The following is an 18,816-nucleotide window of genomic DNA, read 5'->3' as shown; positions in this document are numbered from 1 at the left end:
ACTATCCATTTTTATATTGAATAAATGTATTTTGGTAATGCACTAGGTGTGTGCGCCTTCTTGTATGTCTGTTTTTGTAGTACCAATTTTGATTACCCCATCTGAGGGGGGCTGCATCCGCTGAGCATTTGGAATTGCTGTTGTCCTTGATGCATTCCACCACAGAGGACCTCATAGCGCTGGAAGTGATTGCAAGCTTATGTGTGCAGCGGTACTCCAGGTGTGGTGCTATCATCAATTTTTTTGCATACAACTGTACAGGGTAGTCATGTTTGCAGTTGCACTACTGTATACCCAGAGTACAGCTGAGCATAACCTTTTATGTTTGTGGGAGGCTGTGCCTAGCACCTAGGCTGCTCCTCTATTCCGGCAGATGTGGGAAAACACCTGAATTTTCATTAGGGGTTGTAAAGTATTAAGGTTTTGTCACCGTAATGCATTCTATGCATTATAGTAAAAAAAAAAAAAAACCTTCTGTGCCTGGGAGGCCCCACCCACTTCACACTTGCCTGAGCCCCATCACAATCCAGCTGTGCATGAGAGCCGCGGCTCTGTCCCTCCTCTCTGGGTAGATTGATAGCAACAGGAGCCAGTGCTGTAAATCAAACTCTGTGACAAGGGGGCAGGGCTGTACTCAGCTGTCTGTGTGTCTATGGACACAGAGGGCGGGGCTCAGGAGCAAGGCTGCATGAGTGCCCCCATAGAAAGAGGCTTCCTATGGGGGCAGTGGATAAGGAGGAGGAGCCAGGAGCGCCGGTGGGGGACTCTAGAAGAAGAGGATGGGGGCTGCTTAGTGCAAAACCATTGCACAGAGCAGGTGATTATGACACGTTTGTTATTTTAATTTAAAAAAATGAAGCTTTGTAATCTTTCTAAAGCAAAACTAGACCCCCCTAGTCCTTACAGCAGGGGTCTCCAAATTTTCTAAACAAAGGGCCAGTTTACTGTCCTGCAGACTTTAGGGGGGCCGGACAGTGGCCACTGGAAATAGAAAATGTCCTGGTATTGGTGGCAGTAAACAATGCCCCATCTTTTGTGTCAGTGAGAGGAATTGTGCCCCATCGCTGGTGTCATTGAGTGGGAAGAACCATGGCTCATCATTGGTTTCACTGGCAAGAATTGTGCCCCTTTGTTTGGTCTCATTGGGAGGAACTGTGCCCCATCATTGGTGTCTTTGGGAGAAACTGTGCCCCATCATTGGTGTCTATTGGAGTGTAGGAATTGTGCCCCTTTGTTAGTGTCATTGGGACGATAGTGCCCCATTGTTGGTGTCAGAGGATAAATCATTGCCCCAAGGGCCAGATAAAGGCAAGCAAAGGGCCACAGCTGAACTCCAGGCTGCACAGTTTGCAGACTACTGCTTTACAGCCAAGAAAGATGCTCTCTTAAGTGGGGTACACACTATAAGAAAATTGGGCGAACGATCGTCCGATTTTCCTCATTGTTTCACAGCAAATCAAAACTTATGAGCGAAAATTCGTACGAAAAATTCTCGTACGACAAAAGCTTTTTTTGTTGTTTATTTTTTCTGATGAAGTGCATTTCTTTCTTTTCTGATTCTTCTCGTACAAAAATCATACGAAAATGGTACACATTAAACGCAAATCATTTGTTCTGTTCCTGTTCGAGAAAAAATTTGGAGTTTGTCCCTTGGGAAATTTTTGTACAAAAAGTCGAAATCGGCTGTAGAAAGTTGTGTACACACTATACGAAAATCGTACGAAAGTTCTTTGGACGAAAATTCTCACCCGATTTTTTTCTTATAGTGTGTACGAGCCTTTAGCTTTTGGTTTGAAACTGCCATGGTGTTGCCCATGTGATCAGTATTGACACCAGACATTTGACGGTTTAAAGCTTCAGTTAAGAGCAGAAGCAGCAGTAACAGTATGTCTTGGAGAGCAAGAACATTGTTTAATATCACTTTAGGCTAAGTTCACACTCTGGTAGTGGTGGGGGGATTGGCAAACAAGGAGATTACCCACTTGCCGACTGCCCACAGTAATATTACTGCAGCAGTGCGGCTCCCCTGGGTCCAGCGACGTAGACCTACGTCGCTGAAAGGAAAGTGGTTTCGGCGGCATGCGCGCACCGCCGGAGGTGCACTCGGGAGTTGGGCCGTGGGGAGGTGAGGCGGCGATCGCTGCCTTCCTCCCCCAATCGTCCGGGAAAAGGTGAGAAGACCCGCCTGCTTATGTAAACAAAGCAGGCGGATCTTCTCAGTGACAGACAAGAAGAGATCAGCAGATTCAGCATAGCTGTGAAGTTGTGATCTCTGTGTCTGTCACAGAACCCCCCCCCACACGTTAGTAAGCATGAGGCATACATTTAACCCCTTGATCACCCACAGTAGTAACCCCTTCCCTGCCAGTGTCATTCTGTCTGATTACTGTAGTAATGTCATTGGTACCCCCAAAAGTGTCAAAAATCTGTCCGCCGCAATGTTGCATTCCTGTTGAAAATTGCTAATCACTGCCATTAGAAGTAAAAAATAAATAAATAAAAATGACATAAATCTTTCCCCTAGTTTGTAGACGCAATAACCCCCCCCCCCCCCCCAGTGCTTTCCGTCCCCTGCACTTTCCAACCCCCCCCTGCAATGCTCTCCAGTCCCCCCCAGTGCTTTCCGTCCCCTGCACTCTCCAACCCCCCTTGCAATGCTCTCCAGTCCCCCTCCCCAGTGCTTTCCGTCCCCCGCGCTCTCCAACCATCCCTGCAATGCTCTCCAGTCCCCCCCCCCCATGCCCTTCAGCTCCTCCAGTGCTCTCTGCTCCCTTTGTGCTCCAGCCCCCCTAGTGCTCTTCTATCGTATATCATCTCCGCGGTCTCTGACCATCTCTTGTGTCATGTCTGCGGTCTCTGACCATCTCTTGTGTCATCTCCACGGTCTCTGACCATCTCTTGTGTCATGTCCGCGGTTTCTGACCATATTTTTTTGTCATGTCCGCAGTCTCTGACCATCTCTTGTGTCATGTCCGCAGTCTCTGACCATCTCTTGTGTCATGTCTGCAGTGTCTGACCATCTCTTGTGTCATGTCTGCAGTGTCTGACCATCTCTTGTGTCATGTCCGCAGTCTCTGACCAACTCTTGTGTCATGTCTGCAGTGTCTGACCATCTCTTGTGTCATGTCTGCAGTGTCTGACCATCTCTTGTGTCATGTCCGCAGTCTCTGACCATCTCTCGTGTCATGTCCGCAGTCTCTGACCATCTCTTGTGTCATGTCCGCAGTCTCTGACCATCTCTTGTGTCATGTCCGCAGTCTCTGACCATCTCTTGTGTCATCTCCGCAGTCTCTGGCCATCTCTTGTGTCATCTCCGCAGTTTCTGACCATCTCTTGTGTCATGTCCGCAGTCTCTGACCATCTCTTGTGTCATGTCCGCAGTCTCTGACCATCTCTTGTGTCATGTCTGCAGTCTCTGACCATCTCTTGTATCATGTCTGCAGTGTCTGACCATCTCTTGTGTCATGTTCGCAGTCTCTGACCAACTCTTGTGTCATGTCCGCAGTCTCTGACCATCTCTTGTGTCATCTCCGCAGTCTCTTGCCATCTCTTGTCATGTCCGCAGTCTCTGACCATCTCTTGTGTCATGTCCGCAGTCTCTGACCATCTCTTGTGTCATGTCCGCAGTCTCTGACCATCTCTTGTGTCATGTCCGCAGTCTCTGACCAACTCTTGTGTCATGTCCGCAGTCTCTGACCAACTCTTGTGTCATGTCCGCAGTCTCTGACCAACTCTTGTGTCATGTCCGCAGTCTCTGACCATCTCTTGTGTCATGTCCGCAGTCTCTGACCATCTCTTGTGTCATGTCCGCAGTCTCTGACCATCTCTTGTGTCATGTCCGCAGTCTCTGACCATCTCTTGTGTCATGTCCGCAGTCTCTGACCATCTCTTGTGTCATGTCCGCAGTCTCTGACCATCTCTTGTGTCATGTTCGCAGTCTCTGACCATCTCTTGTGTCATGTTCGCAGTCTCTGACCATCTCTTGTGTCATGTTCGCAGTCTCTGACCATCTCTTGTGTCATGTCCGCAGTCTCTGACCATCTCTTGTGTCATGTCCGCAGTCTCTGACCATCTCTTGTGTCATGTCCGCAGTCTCTGACCATCTCTTGTGTCATGTTCGCAGTGTCTGACCATCTCTTGTGTCATGTCTGCAGTGTCTGACCATCTCTTGTGTCATGTCCGCAGTCTCTGACCATCTCTTGTGTCATGTCTGCAGTCATTTGACTATCCTCTGTATCATGTCTCCAATCTCTTACTCAAACCTAAACACATTGCTAATAGTATTAGCCATGTGTTTATGCCAAAGGTAGGACTGTGCAGGGGAGGCAGAGAGTGTAAAAGGAGGCATTGTGATTAGAGAGACGGGGGGGGGGGGTGGGGCAGACTGCAAGGGGCACTGTGATGGGGGGCTGTGAAATGTGTGCAATAAGTATGCTTGAAAACATTACAAATTTTTGTTGGCGTTTTTTCATTTAAAAGTTGGGGAAGGTGCCAGCTTTAGGATCTGCCCCGGATGCCAAATGCTCTAGGTACGCCACTGCTTGCAGCTTACCAATTGTTAGATGTGGTGGCTGCATCAGTTTTATTTTCTAGCTAATTTTCCCTCTGTTTTCACCTGGTAATCTGGCTAGTAACATACCTCCTGTAGTAGAGTGTCCCCAGGCTGGATGAATGAGCACAGGGGGACCTTTGGACAGAAGTATTATTAGTCTGGGGGTGGGGGCGGTTTTGCCCACTTCCATACCGGGCCTATTCTGGGACTCCTCTCCTACATGTAAAAATTATCATTTTTTTGCTAGAAAAATACTCGGAACCCCCAAACATTATAAATATTTTTTTAGCAGAGACCCTTGGGAATAAATTGGTGGTTGTTGCAACTTTTTATGTCAGACGGTGTTTGTGCAGCAATATTTCAAACACGTTTTTTTTAGAAAAAAAAAAAACTTTAATTAAATGGGAAAAAAAAAAAAAAAAACACTAAAGTTAGCCCATTTTTTTTTTTTTTTTTTTTTTTTTTTTTTGTATAATGTGAAAGATGTAATTCTGAGTAAATAGATGCCTAACATGTCACGCTTTAAAATTTGTGTACACTCGTGGAATGGCGCCAAACTTCTGAAATTAAAAATCTCCATAGGCGTGGCTTTAACATTTTTACAGGTTACCAATTTAGAGTTACAGAGGAGGTCTTGGGCTAGAATCGGTGCTCTCGCTCTAACGTTTGCAGCGATACCTCACGTGTGGTTTGTTTGAACACCATTTACATATGTGGGCATGACGTACGTATGCGTTCGCTTCTGCATGCGAACATGCGGGGACTAGGGCTCTTTTAAATTTTTATTGTTTATTTTATTTTGATCTTATTTATTTTTTACACTTTCGCTTTTAACATTTTTATTTTTTTGATCTCTTATTCTTTTTACAATGAATGTAAACATCCCTTGTAATAGGAATAGTGCTTGACAGGTCCTCCTGATGGAGAAATGTGGGGTCTATAAGGGTCCTTTCACACGGCCGCTTCGTGTGTCCGCAAATCATCCTATTTTTTTGCGGATGATTTGCGGACATCAATGTAAGTGAATGGCACTGCGGATGTCAGCGGAATACCATCCGCTGACATCTGATTTTCCTCCTTTCAGTTCTGTTCCGTTTTTACGAATGGAACAGAACCCCATTTTTCCATCCGTGTAAAAAACGGAAAGGAAGGAAAATCGGATGTCAGCGGTGTCATCCGCTGACATCCGCAATGCCATAGACTTACATTATGTCCGCATATCATCCGCAAACGGATGGGATGATATGTGGGCACACGGAGCGGATGACAGAAATGTCATCCGCTCCGTAGTAAAAAAAAAAAGTCCCGCAGCGGACTTAAGCAGCGGAGCGGCCGTCTGAAAGGAGCCTAAGAGTGCTTTTGGGTTTAATGCGGCTTTGAAGCATAGAATGGATAACTCTACCCTCTCTCCATTGGTGTAACTCCACACTACAACCTGCAAACCTACAAATACTGTTTAAAAAAAAAATGCAAGGCCACTGTGGTGTCCCAATAAATTGTGTGAATAGTCCTTTCAATTATCCAGTCATGTACAAAGCAAATTCCTGTTTCATTGTTTAACCCCTTGCGGACCTTTCCACGTACATTTACTGCGGGGTGGAGGCTCCTGTGCGCAGAATCAAGTACTGGTATGTCGTTCTGCTTTTCTGAGTCTGGGTAGCGCACGTGCTGTGCCGGTGTTCCGTGAGAATTACCTACCCCGTGAGAAATGCCTACCCTCGTCACTTCCTGTCAGGAACATCAGAGCAGCGTAGCAGTGCGCATGCTCAAAGCCCCAGGTACGTCACTGAACAGCTGAGGAACTGACAACTGCGCATGCTCGGAGGGTATGATTTTATCACGGCAGTGTGTGTAACGTAACATTTGCGGCAGTTACATTAAAACAGCTGGGCTGCAACATGGGTCATCTTCGCTCCTATCCCTGTCACTTCCCTGATCTCGGCTAATAAATGTAAAAGCGGTGGCGGCTGTATGAAATGTAAATGACAGAGATCTCGGCTCCGTGATCCGCTTTTATATTTATTAGCCGAGATGAGGGAAGTGACAGGGGTAGGAGCGGAGATGTTTCATATTGCAGCGGAGATATTTTAATGTGGTGATGCGGTGTATAACACACTACCGTGAACATTTCATACCCTCTGCTGACGTAGGTGCCCCGGAAGTGACGAGGGTAGGCATTTCTCACGGGTAGGTTTTTTTTCACGGAACACCGGTGACCCGCTCCAGCTGTGATTGCACACAGCCGAAGCCCATCAACAGGTCTGGTGGACCCGCCGATGGCTCCAGAGAGAGGCACTCTCTAGGAACACATTTAACCTTTTGATCGCCCCTGATGTTACCCCGGGTTCGACAAACCCCGACCTGGCGCCTGGGGTGCACTACAGGAGATGTCCTGTCGCTTTGCGCCCCCCCCCCCCCCCCCCGAGCGCTCGAACTACCGCACCATCCGAAAATTGAGGCCCCGGCTTTTCGGCCTTCTTCACTGAGATGCTTCCAACGGGGAACTGGCGCCCTCTTGTGGTGGCCGGGAGTATGACAAGCAGTCACTACCAGTGCTGCAAGGAATTTCCACTGCCTGTTCTCAATGCCCGCCCTTCTCCTTCCCAAGAGGAGGAGAGACGGAAGTTTTTGCAGGCTTCATCTGGCGCCCTTTGCTTAACCTCCATCGCGGTATGATTATGTCTGGAAGTTTATACCAAAAGCTGTACAATTATTTTCATGGAAATTTGGTGTTATGTATTATAGGCCTACAATTCTTAGTAATTACTGACTTAAACCTGAGCAAAACAAGACTCTAGTAGACATCCCAGATGTGATAAATTTTGAAACACAAAATCATGAATTATAATCTCATAAATAATGTAATTTTATTCAATAATGCAGTAAATAAGGAAATTTGTCAAAGAAAGAAAATTCAATACAAATGCTGCGTGTGATAAATCTTGAAACAAGGAACTACACAAAGTCCAACGTCACAATCAGGACAATGGAACCTGGTTTCCTTTCGGACTTTCTTTCCATTTCTATCGCGTTTCGAGCAGCAGACAACACACATCCTGGTTGGTGCTGCCTTTTTTGCAGTTGGCGGAATATAGTCTGCAAAGTGACGGCCGGTCAGACGCTCTGGGTTGACCACGTCAACAGCGCGACGTCCAGGTCTATTTTCAACTCCTGATGGTGTCTGGTACTTTGCAAAAATCTGCTTAGCCACCTTCCAGACAAACTCGGAATGAGCAAGAGGGTTGTCACTGTTGGCTTTGTGCAGGATGTAAGCGTTCCATAGACATTGTTCCAGAAGATGTCTAAATATTTTTTTATAGTATTTTTTTGCTGTTTTCGTACAGCGGGATAGAAGGTCATGGCCTGATCGGCTCTGTCCACACCTCCCATTGTTTTGTTATAGTCAATTACGACCTGTGGTTTCAGCACATCTGTCCCACGTTTTGTATGGACCGTGGCAGTGGAGGTAGTGTGCACAGTGCTCATAAGACACACATCCTTCTTGTCTCGCCATCTCATTGCCATCATCTTTCCCTTCTGCCAGGCAACCATTTCTCCGGTTTTTAGTTTTTTTTTGGCAAAAAAAGACGGCATGTCTCGACGGTTAGGCCGAACGGTACCATATGCGTCGGTTCTATTTTGTAGCAAAACATCATATAGTTCCGGGGAGGTATAGAAGTTGTCCGTGGTCAAACAATATCCCTGGTTCAGCAATGGCTCCAGAAGTGTCAGGACGGATGATGTGGCCTTCCCATAGCCGCTGTACCTGGGGTTGAATTTAGTGCCTTTGCCGGTGTAAATTACGGAATTCCATATGTACCCCGTGGATGACTCACAGAGCATATATGATTTGATGCCAAACCGCGCTCTTTTTGATGCGATGTACTGAATTCAACTTAGGCGACCCTTGTAGGCCATCAAACTCTCATCCACGCTGACGTCCCTTTCTGGCATGTAGGTCCGCTGGAAATTTCCCACAATAAGTTGCCATACCTCCCAGATCTTTTTCAGTTTGGGCGCAGGATGCGTGGCCTCATCAAATTCCTCATTGTTTGTGAAGTGGAAATACTTCATAATCAGGGAGAAGCGATACTCAGATATCACGGTGCCAAAGAACGGAGTGGCCAGTAACCTGTTGGTGGTCCAGTACCATTTTTGGAACGGTTTCCCCACCAACCCCTGAAGAAAGAGGAGTCCCATAAACAGCCACATGTTCTCTTTCGTTACCGGTTCCCACCTTCTGCTTCAGGAAAGCCTGGCATGCAGCGTAGCGGATTGCTGCTGTTGGTAGCGATTCGTCTCCGTGACAATTTTTTACATTACCTCCTCAGTGAGGAATAATTGCAGGTAGGCCAGAGGATTGTCACGCTCGACATCTACCTTCATCCCAGGTGATCCGGTGAAGGGGAATCTTGGGGGCGCTACCTGGTCCGCATCGCAATCAATAGCGCACCAAGTGCGCACATCGCTCAGGTCAGGGTCATCGCCGTTGTCACTTGCCAGATTCGTGTCAGTGTCAGACGACAAATCACCGCATGACTCGCTATCGCTCACTTCCGCGAGCACCTCCGGGTCGCTGTCGCTGCCGCTGTCACTCAGCTGGTCCAAAAGCGCTTTAGACTGGAGCTTTTTTGATGCCATAATATATATATTTTTTTGGGCACAAATCACAAGTTTACTGTAAGAAGGGGCACTGTACTGTCAGATGTGTAATTATCTCTGGTGATACAGTGTAATCCTCTCAGATTACAGTGTATCACCTCTTTTATTTTGTTTCACTTTCAAATTTCCCGCCCAGTTCCGCTCCCGTGCGCCGCCTCTGCTCGCAGGGAACGGAACCAGGAAGTCAGACGCCGGTCACCCGGCGATCGGAGCGAAGGACATCGCTGGATCGCCGGGACAAGGTAAGTGAATTGCCTCTGGGAGCCAAGGGGGGCTCCGCTGGCACTCTGCAACTCTACCCCGAGCGTGACTCGGGGTTACCGCTCCTGATATGAAAAATCAACCCCGAGTCACGCTCGGGATTACCGCCTAGGTGGTTAAAGGTAAGTTTTTAGGGAGTGTGGTTATTATTTGATTTTTATTTTATTTTTTTAAATCTCATTTTCACCGCTCTCTCCTGGAAGTTCAAGATAACGTGCTCTACATATTTATGCACTTCTGCAAAGGAGTGTTACTTTAAAAATTGCAATAATCCCTTATTCTTAATAAGAATCTTTTATGGAAAAAAAAAAAAAAAATATATATATATTATTTTGGTGAGAGAGAGCAGCTCCACCCAATTCACGGGAAACACTGCCAAGATAAAAACTCCTCCTCTTCCACCATGCCTCAGTCATTGTGTTTCCTCCGCCATGGTGGAAGCATTGCAGGAGCTTGGTGAGGGGCTGCGCTCTCTCCAGGGGGAGAAAAGTGGAAGCCTAATTGCGGTGTGTATTCTATGGACCATTCCAGCTCCCCTCCCTGGGTGCAAAGGGGACGCTCCGGAGTCACTGACCTCGCTCGCTCAGGGGAGCAGAGACCCATCAGAGGATCCGGTCCGGGTGTCGGGGGTCCGCGTTTTCGGCTGGCGGGGAGTCGCTTTCGACTTTCAAATTCCCCGCCAGCGCCGGCCAGGCTCAGGTAGGAGAGGTGCAGAGGTGCCTCTTTTCTCTTTACCATTTGAGCTTTATTGGGGTTTTTTCTTTGCCTCCTTGGGAGCCTGCCCTGCAGCACTGAGTATACTGTTCTCAGTCTGACAGGATGTGTGTGTGTCTGGGAGTCTTTTTACTCTTATCCTTGGATGTGGGTCACTGCTTCTCCCTTGTAAAAAATCACTAGGCGGTGGTTTTCCGTAGTGTTTATTGGGGATTCATGGTGGCTTTTTCTTTACTAGGTTAAAGCCACAGTGAAAACCAGGGCCCCAGCATCAGGAAGGAAATGCCCTTCATGCAGAAACCCGCTTAGAGATTCCTGGGCGAAGCCACTCTGCAAAACTTGTATTGCTGACCTGGTGAAAGAAGAGACTGTTCAGCAGAATAGTGACTTCATCTCTTCATTCAAGGAACTTACAGACACTCTGTCCTCAGTTCGTTCCCTGTTGTCCAGGACACCAGCAACTCTAACAGATTCCCAACAAACGGGTGGAACATCTTCTCAGCCATCCACTTCTAAATCTGCAGTATCCAGTGACTCAAAGGATGAAAGGGCAAGTGCTCTCTGTTCCTTCAAGGATTCAGAGGATGAAGAAAAAGAAGAGGTGGCTAGATCTTCCAGATACAAATTATCATTGGAAGAAGTAGAGGAATTACTCGGAGCGATTTACACCACGTTAGAAATCGCAGAGGAAAAAGTTCAAGTGTCAATCCATGACAAAATGTACCAGGGCCTAGAACAGACAAACGCAGGGTTTTTCCTTTTTCATAAAGTCCTTACGGAGTCTATTGAGAAAGAGTGGAAGGACCCGGAGAGGGCCCCATTTTTCTCTAAATCCCTAAAAAGGAGGAAATTCCTAAGGCTGGCGGTCAATCTGGGGGAATCGGTCTGGCATCTACAGTTCAGGGCCCTCCCCTTTGACCTCTCATCCTCTCAAAGGGTGTTTACCAAGGTAATAGCGGATGCTCTGGAGCCGTTAAGGCTGAAGGGTATTTCCATTGTCCCTTATCTGGACGATCTGCTAATTATTGCAGAATCCAAGAGCCAGGCGTTGGTACACCTCCAGGAGACTCAGGACCATCTAGAGAGTCTGGGGTGGCTCATGAATTTGGAGAAGTCCAGCTTAATTCCATCTCAGCAGATAAAATTTCTGGGATACAGGATAGATTCAGTCCTCCAGAAGGTCTTCCTACCTCAAGAGAAGATAGTGAAAACTCAGAACGCGGTTGCCCAGATGCAAACCAGTCATCAAGTTACTGTCAGGTCGGCCATGGCAGCTCTGGGCTTGCTCACAGCCGCTATCCCTGCTGTACAACGGGCAAGGCTGCATTCTCGTCTTCTCCAGAGAGACATCCTGCAGAAATGGTCACATCAAGAACCTCTGGAGGAATTCATCAGAATTACCACGAAAGCAAAAAGATCTCTGTGGTGGTGGAGAAATTCCAGAAATCTGGAAGAAGGTCTGCAGTGGTCTTTCCAGCTGATCAAACGTCTGACCACGGATGCCAGTGCGTGGGGCTGGGGAGCCCACTTGGACGGTCGGACAATGCAAGGAACATGGTCCAAAGCAGAGGCCAGGAAGTCATCCAACTGGCGGGAGTTGAAAGCCATCCTTCTAGGTCTTTGGTCCTTTCAACAGGCAATCAAGGGCCTTCATGTTCAAGTTCTATCGGACAACATGACAGCGGTGGCCTACGTGTCAAAACAGGGAGGCACAAGAAGCAGGCAGCTTTCAGATCTGGCAATTCAGCTACTCTCCTGGTCGGAGAAAAATCTGGCCTCCTTGACAGCTGTGCATTTAAAGGATCACAAAATATTCTGGCAGATTTACTAAGCAGAAGAAAAGTGTTGGAATCAGAATGGAGTCTGAACCAAGAAGTATTTGCGGAGATTGTGGAAGCTTGGGGTCTTCCCTAGATAGATCTGTTCGCTAACATATGCCACCTTAACATATGCTAAGGTGGCATATGTTACTCTTGGTCACGCAGGCCTTGACAAATCCCAGGCGCCAGTTCGCATTTGCGACTAGAAATTGCCTCCTGGCGCCTAAGCCCATTCACTTTTTATCAGTAGGCATAAGTAATTCCTAAAGCCGCTATCCCTCAGCCTATCGAATGCCAGCACCGTGAACGCCACGCCCATTATCTCTCCGCCCACAGGCCGAAAGCGCGGAATTTATTGTTCTCTTACTCCCGTATATTCCAGGCTTCGCACCCTGTCAGGTTTCAGTTCCAGGTGCAGCTAGCAAGGCTGTTCGGTTCCCGGAGCCAGACTTCCAGCCGGCAAGCAGAGACAGAAAGGGGGGTTATGGGAAGACGGCGAAGGAAGAGAGCGGCCAGCATCTGCCGGTACAGTGACTTGTCCCATGTATACGTAGAGTGTAGTAGAGGCGAACAGACACACGTGGGTAGCCACTCAGTGCGGGGCTCCTGTGGGAGGTGAGGATAGCCCAGCTCCCAGCCCAGCTCCCAGTGTATGTGGGAAGCTCCTTCCTTAAGGCTCTGCCTTGTACTGCATGTATTCAGAGCTGAGCCCTCTGCTCATCTCTCCCATCCTCTGCTAGGGACCATTGACAGCATGGAAATACAGAGGTCTGGGCAAACATTGTACAGTGCTCAGGGGCCCCAGCTGCTCTGTCATTCCCTCCTATAAAACTGTAATGACATATGCTGTAGGTGGGTCTAGGTGGGAACACTGGAACTGGTGTGTTCAAGATCATCCCCTCAAGCCCCATGATGAGCGGGGCATCAACAGAGCCCCCATGGTGAGAGCGGGGATCAGCGGAACCCTTATGGTGAGCGCAGGGATCAGCAGAACCCCCATGGTGAGCACAGGGATCAGCAGAACCCCCAAGGTGAGCGTAGAGATCAGCAGAACCCCCATGGTGAGTGCAGGGATCAGCAGAACCCCCATGGTGAGTGCAGGGATCAGCAGAACCCCCATGGTGAGCGCAGGGATCAGCGGAACCCCCCATGGTGAGCGCAGGGATCAGCGGAACCCCCCATGGTGAGCGCAGGGGTCAGCGGAACCCCCATGGTGAGCGCAGGGGTCAGCAGAACCCCCAAGGTGAGCGCAGGGATCAGCAGAACCCTCATTAAGAGCGCAGGGATCAGCGAAGCCCCCTGTGGTGAACGCAGGGATCAGGGGAGTCCCCAGTGGTAAGCTTTGGGATAGCCCCCTATGACAGGGCTCGACAAATAAGCTGGCTCCTAACTTCTTTAGCTGGCTCCTAGATTCAAAGCAAATTTGTCAACCCCTGTGTTAACCCCTTTCCTGCCAATGTCATCAGTACAATGACAGTGCATATTTTTTTAGCGCTGATCACTGTATTGGTGTCACTGGTCCCCAAAAGTGTTGCTTAGTGTCCTATTTGTCTGCCACAATGTCGCAGTCCTGCTATAAGTCGCTGATCGCTGCCATTACTAGTAAAAAAAATAAATAAATAAAAAATTTGATAAAAATATCCCATAGTTTGTAGATGCTGTAACTTTTGCGCAAACCAATCAATATACGCTTATTGTGATGTTTTTGGTTAAAAAAAAAAATGTAGCAGGATGCATATTGGCCTAAATTGATGAAGACATTTGATTTTTTTACATTTTTTTTTTTTCTTGGGTATGTTTTATAGCAGAAAGTTAAAAATATTTGTTTTTTTTCAAAATTGTCTTTTTTTTGTTTATAGCACAAAAAATAAAAACCACAGAGGTGATTTAATCCCACCAAAAGAAAGCTCTGTTTGTGGGAAAAAAATGGAAATTGTATTTGGGTACAGTGCCTCATGTCTGTGCAATTGGGCTCTTTTTCACACGGGCGATCTGATCAGATCCGCCTGTCAGTTTTTTAGGCGGATCTGATCGGATCCTCCATGCAGCTCTATGGGGCAGCGGGTGTCAGCGGAGACACCTCCGCTGACACCCGCTGCCATCCGTATCCGATCCTGTCCGTGAAATCCGGACGGATGGAAACCCTATTTTTCCATCCGTCCAGGGATCGGATCGGATGAGAGCAGACAGGCGGTCCGCTCTCATCCGATCCCCCATAGAGAGCACCTCCCTCTCCGCACTGCAAGCGGAGACAGAGCTGTCATCCGCCGGCTCAGCGGGGATCGGCGGATCGATCCCTGCTGAGCAGCACGGATCCGCCTACGGAGGCGGACCGTGTGAAAGAGCCCATCGTCAGTTAAAGTAACGCAGTGCCCTATTGCAAAAAATGGCCTGGTCATGAAGGGGGGTAAACTTTCCGGAGCCGAAGTAGTTAAGCTGCAGATAGGTGTTTAAAGTGAAAAGTGAATTGGCTTTTCATGTGACTGGATAATTCATGCGAGTATTTACATAATTTATATAGTGAAGATTTTTAACTCCTGCAGTAGATTGTCCTCACAATAACTACAGAACAGCACACATGGCTAATACTTAAAAGTAAGGCTGCACTATTATCACTGTTTAAAGGGAGAAGATTTTGATCCTTCCAAATGCTCATTTTACTGGTTCACTAATGTCAGTGTTGATTTATGTCGGGACAGACAAATCACGTCATCTGTTTTGTTATTAATTTAATTCTAGTACTGATAGGTTGCCAAATTTGTGTCGTAAAAGAAACAAACATGGATCACTGTGCATGCTTCAAACAAGGTTTAACTTCATTATTTGTGCTTCATTTACTTCTTTTTCTTTTGCAGTCTGTCATAAATCTATGCAGCATGTCATCGTGGAGAACAGTGCCTGGAAGAAAGGAAGCAATTTAAAATAACAGGCATTGTCCTGGTTAACAAAAACAGTTGCCACTATGGAAAAGATGACGTTCATTTCTCAAAACCACACTACAGATAATGCAATTAAAATGTAGGATTGGGATTAATTGTGATTTTAATTGTACAGACATTTCTTATATGTGCACAGCATGTTGGTTTGTTGTTCCAGTAATATGCCATTAGATTATGTTAAAGCGATATTAAACCCCAAACCAAAAATGTAATATTTTGCAGATGACCAATCAATGGATGTGATGGCTGCATTAGTTTTCTTTTCTTTGGCTTTTATTGCTTTGTTTTCATCTGGTGATCTGGCCAGTAAAACATCTCATGTATTAGTGAGGCACAACTCAGGATGAATGAGCACAGGAGGCATAGCAGACCGCAGCCTTGTCAGTGATAAATGTATTAGCAGATTTAAATATGCAAACTGAAGACAAGCTCCAGCTCACACTTTCTAATCGGTTAGAGCAAACAGTTAAAGTTGATCATTTTAAGCACCACTACCAGTGTTAAATGGTTTGTCTCATCTATGTAAACTGATACATTCTGCTGGAGAGTTTGTGCTTCGCTGAATAACTAGATGAAAATATAAGAAAGAAAGCCTAAAAAACACAATGAATGCAGCCATCACATCTAAAGGCTTGTACACACTTGATGGAAATCGGACAAAATATCCTCCGAGTTTTCTCTCTCATGCTCAGCGGTCATAACCGTTTTTTAGTTGACAGTGCATAATGTTCACGAAATTTCTCGTCCGTTTTTTTTTGGGACGTTTGTTCCTAGACTTCCGGGTCATCAGCAACTTCAGATCATTCGCGGTCTTTCGTATCCGATTGTTCGCGGACGCACTGCATACACATTAAATGAAAATTGGTCATGCTGGGGACGGACGAGAACATTTTTGTGTTTGTCCCTCCGTTTTTTTCCGTTGAAAATGTCAGCTTCGGCTGCTGAAAGTTGTGTACACACTAGCCGAAAATCGTACGATTTTACCTCGGACGGGAATTTTCGGCAGATTTTCTACTAGTGTGTACCCCACTTAAGGATTGGTAAGCTGCAATATAATAAATGTTTGCTTTTGGGTTTAATACTGCTTTAACCTTTAAATGCACTGACTGGATGCCCATTGGGGAAAATAATACATTTTAAGATATATGAATGTTTACATTGCTTATTTGATAAACCCATGTACAGTTTATTCATCTGACATCCCTGGCTTCTAATGTATAAAGTGTTTTCATGTATATTTTTTGTGCAGTGTTGACAAAAGTATTTCTTTTTGTACTTGACAAGAAATCCTTTTCTTGGAGTCCATTGAGAGACATAGGAAGTCTTAAAGTAATATTAACCACTAAAGCCCCATACACACGAATGGAAATTCAGACGGTAATTTTCGTCCGATGTCCGATCTGCCAATTTTCGGCTTGTTAGTATGATGCTTCCGACAACCGACTCCGACTTTTCGGCCGAAAAAAATCTGGTGTGCAAGCTATAAAATTTTTGTCCTCCGTCAAAACACGTCCGATTTTCGTGCAGTCAGTACAGATTTCAACAGGGAAAAATTTAATGAGCAAGACTGGGCATGCTCAGAGAATAAAGAACACAAAGAAAGCAAACCAACACATGACATCCCTTCTGAAGTAGAATTCTGTCGTGCGGGAAAATTCGTGTGCAGTCTAGAGCACATTCCAACCAACAAAACACCACTCTGGACCAAAGACGGACGACCGGTCGGCGGAAATTCGTTGCGTGTGTACGAGGCTTTAAGCCCCGAAGGATTTGGCTGCTCAAAGACCAGGGCCTATTTTGCGATTCGACACTGCGTGACTTTAACGGACAATTGCGCGGTCGTACCCAAATGAAATTGACGTCCTTTTTTTCCCACAAACGGAGCTTTCTTTTAGTGGTATTTGATCGCCTGTGCAATTTTTACTTTTTGCGCTATAAACAAAAAAAGAGCGACAATTTTGAAAAAATAACAATATTTTTCATATTTTTTGGGGTATGAAAAATGTAAAAATCAAAATTTTTTAACATTTTAGGCCAATTTGTGTTCTGCTACATATTTTTGGTGAAAAAAATCGCAATAAGCGTATTTTGATTTTTGGTTTGCGAAAAAGTTATTGCATTTACTAACTATGTGAAAGATTTATGTAATTTTTTTTATTTTTTTTTATTTTTTTTTAACTAGTAAGGGCGGCGATCTGTGTTTTTATTTTTTGCGGGACAGTGACATTGCGGCGGACAGATCGGACCCTTGACTGACGTTTTTTACACTTTTGGAGGTACCAGTGACATTACTACAGTAATCAGTGCTATAAATATGCACTGTTACTGTAAAAATTACACTGGCAGGGAAGGGGTTAACTTTATTTTTGATCAGTGGGTTAAATATATCTCTAGGGGCGTGATTCTAACTGTGGGGGGGCGTGGCTTGTGATGTAACCACAGAGACATACGATCCTACTTGGCAGGATCGTATAGTCTCTGCTGTTACACCAGGGAGAATGACAGGTGACTTTGTTTACATTAGCCGCCTGCCTTTCTCCCTCTCCAGCAGGAGATTGCGAGTGGCCGGCGGACATCGGAGCCGCCGGTCACTCGTGCAGGGATGTTAGTGACCGAGCGGGGGCGGGAGCGCGCTTCCGGCGGCGCGCGCGCTCTCCCCCTAGAGGCTCGTGGGCGAGCAACATAGTACTAACATGGCCTGGCATAGCCCATAGTGCGTTTACAAGAAATCTTACTAGGTTGGTGTACCAAATCCACCAGGGCCAACCATTGAGGATCACTGAAATTTCCTCCATCTTGATCCTGGTGAGCAGACCAGAAAGAGGCTTCTATGGGAGAAATTACATTAGATTAAGGTGTAATGATCCTACTGAGTCACTAGAGTATCCATTGCTTCTTCCATTAGGGATCGACCGATATTGTTTTTTCAGGGCCAATACCAATTCTGCAGTCTTTTTTTAAAAAATTTTTTTGGTCACTTTTATTGCTGTCACAAGGAATGTAAACATCCCTTGTGACAGTAATAGGCAGTGACAGGTACTCTTTATGTAGGGATCAGGGGTCTAAAAGACTCCAAACCCCTCCTCTGCACTTAAAAAGCATTCAAAACGCCAAGTACCTGAATACAAACCTGTCCGGTTTGTTGTTTGAACCTGGAGGCCAGGAGGTCCAATCCAGTGTCCCCTTCCATTGATGCAGGTCCTGGAACACTTATGGGTGAAGATACCACTCTCTTGGGTCCAGGCGCTGCTAGATGAGGAAATCTGCCTACTGTTTGTCAATGTCAGGAATGTAAATGGCTGAGAAGGAAAAGTAGAAATCTCCTAATTCCGGGCTTTCACAATTGTTTCCCCACTTGGACAATCAGATCGCCAGTAAACCTCATATAAAAGTTATTTCAATACCATACCAACTGAAACGACATAACATTAGCTCACTCCAGTACTATACATACTTCGGTCTGTAGGGAAACATTGACCATTGAAGCTAGAAAAACTGCCTGACTGTTCTCCTGAGCTAAGTGGTGCCAGGAATAATATGCTGGCTTAACTTTCCTTCTCAACCTTCCTTCTGCATTTACATACATTTGCTAGGTTAGTTAATTTGCAAGGTTATGGAATGCTGGAAAGCGCTTGGGGTATATGCTGCCCTAAAGGCAATCCGATTGTGCCTGTGTGTACAACCATCCTCTGTAAGCAGTCATTGGACCATTTGTCATCTGGGTTTTATTAGCATTGCTTCTCATCCAAAATAAGTCAGTAGAAACTAGGGATGCACCGAAATGATAATTCTGGGCCGAAATCGAAAATGCAGGATGCCCTTGGCCGAAAACCGAAAATGACTTTTTCCCCTAAATAATTTTAAAATA

General features: G+C 46.2%; 1 protein-coding gene across 1 annotated transcript in view; it reads left to right on the top strand.

Annotated features, from left to right (window-relative positions):
* Positions 1-18,816, top strand: part of CCDC171 (coiled-coil domain containing 171) — a 109,378-nt gene that overhangs the window by 2,276 nt on the left and 88,286 nt on the right. The window contains exon 2 of the mRNA XM_082275063.1: positions 14,865-15,027. Within this exon, the coding sequence (XP_082131189.1) occupies positions 14,972-15,027 (56 nt within the window). The 5' untranslated portion in view covers positions 14,865-14,971. The remainder of the gene's footprint in view (positions 1-14,864; positions 15,028-18,816) is intronic.

This window comes from Pelophylax lessonae, assembly GCF_965119305.1.
Source record: "Pelophylax lessonae genome assembly, chromosome: 1".
Lineage (NCBI taxonomy): Eukaryota > Metazoa > Chordata > Amphibia > Anura > Ranidae > Pelophylax > Pelophylax lessonae.
The sequence above is the reverse complement of the archived record's forward strand: the minus strand, read 5'-3'. Positions and strand labels throughout refer to the sequence as shown.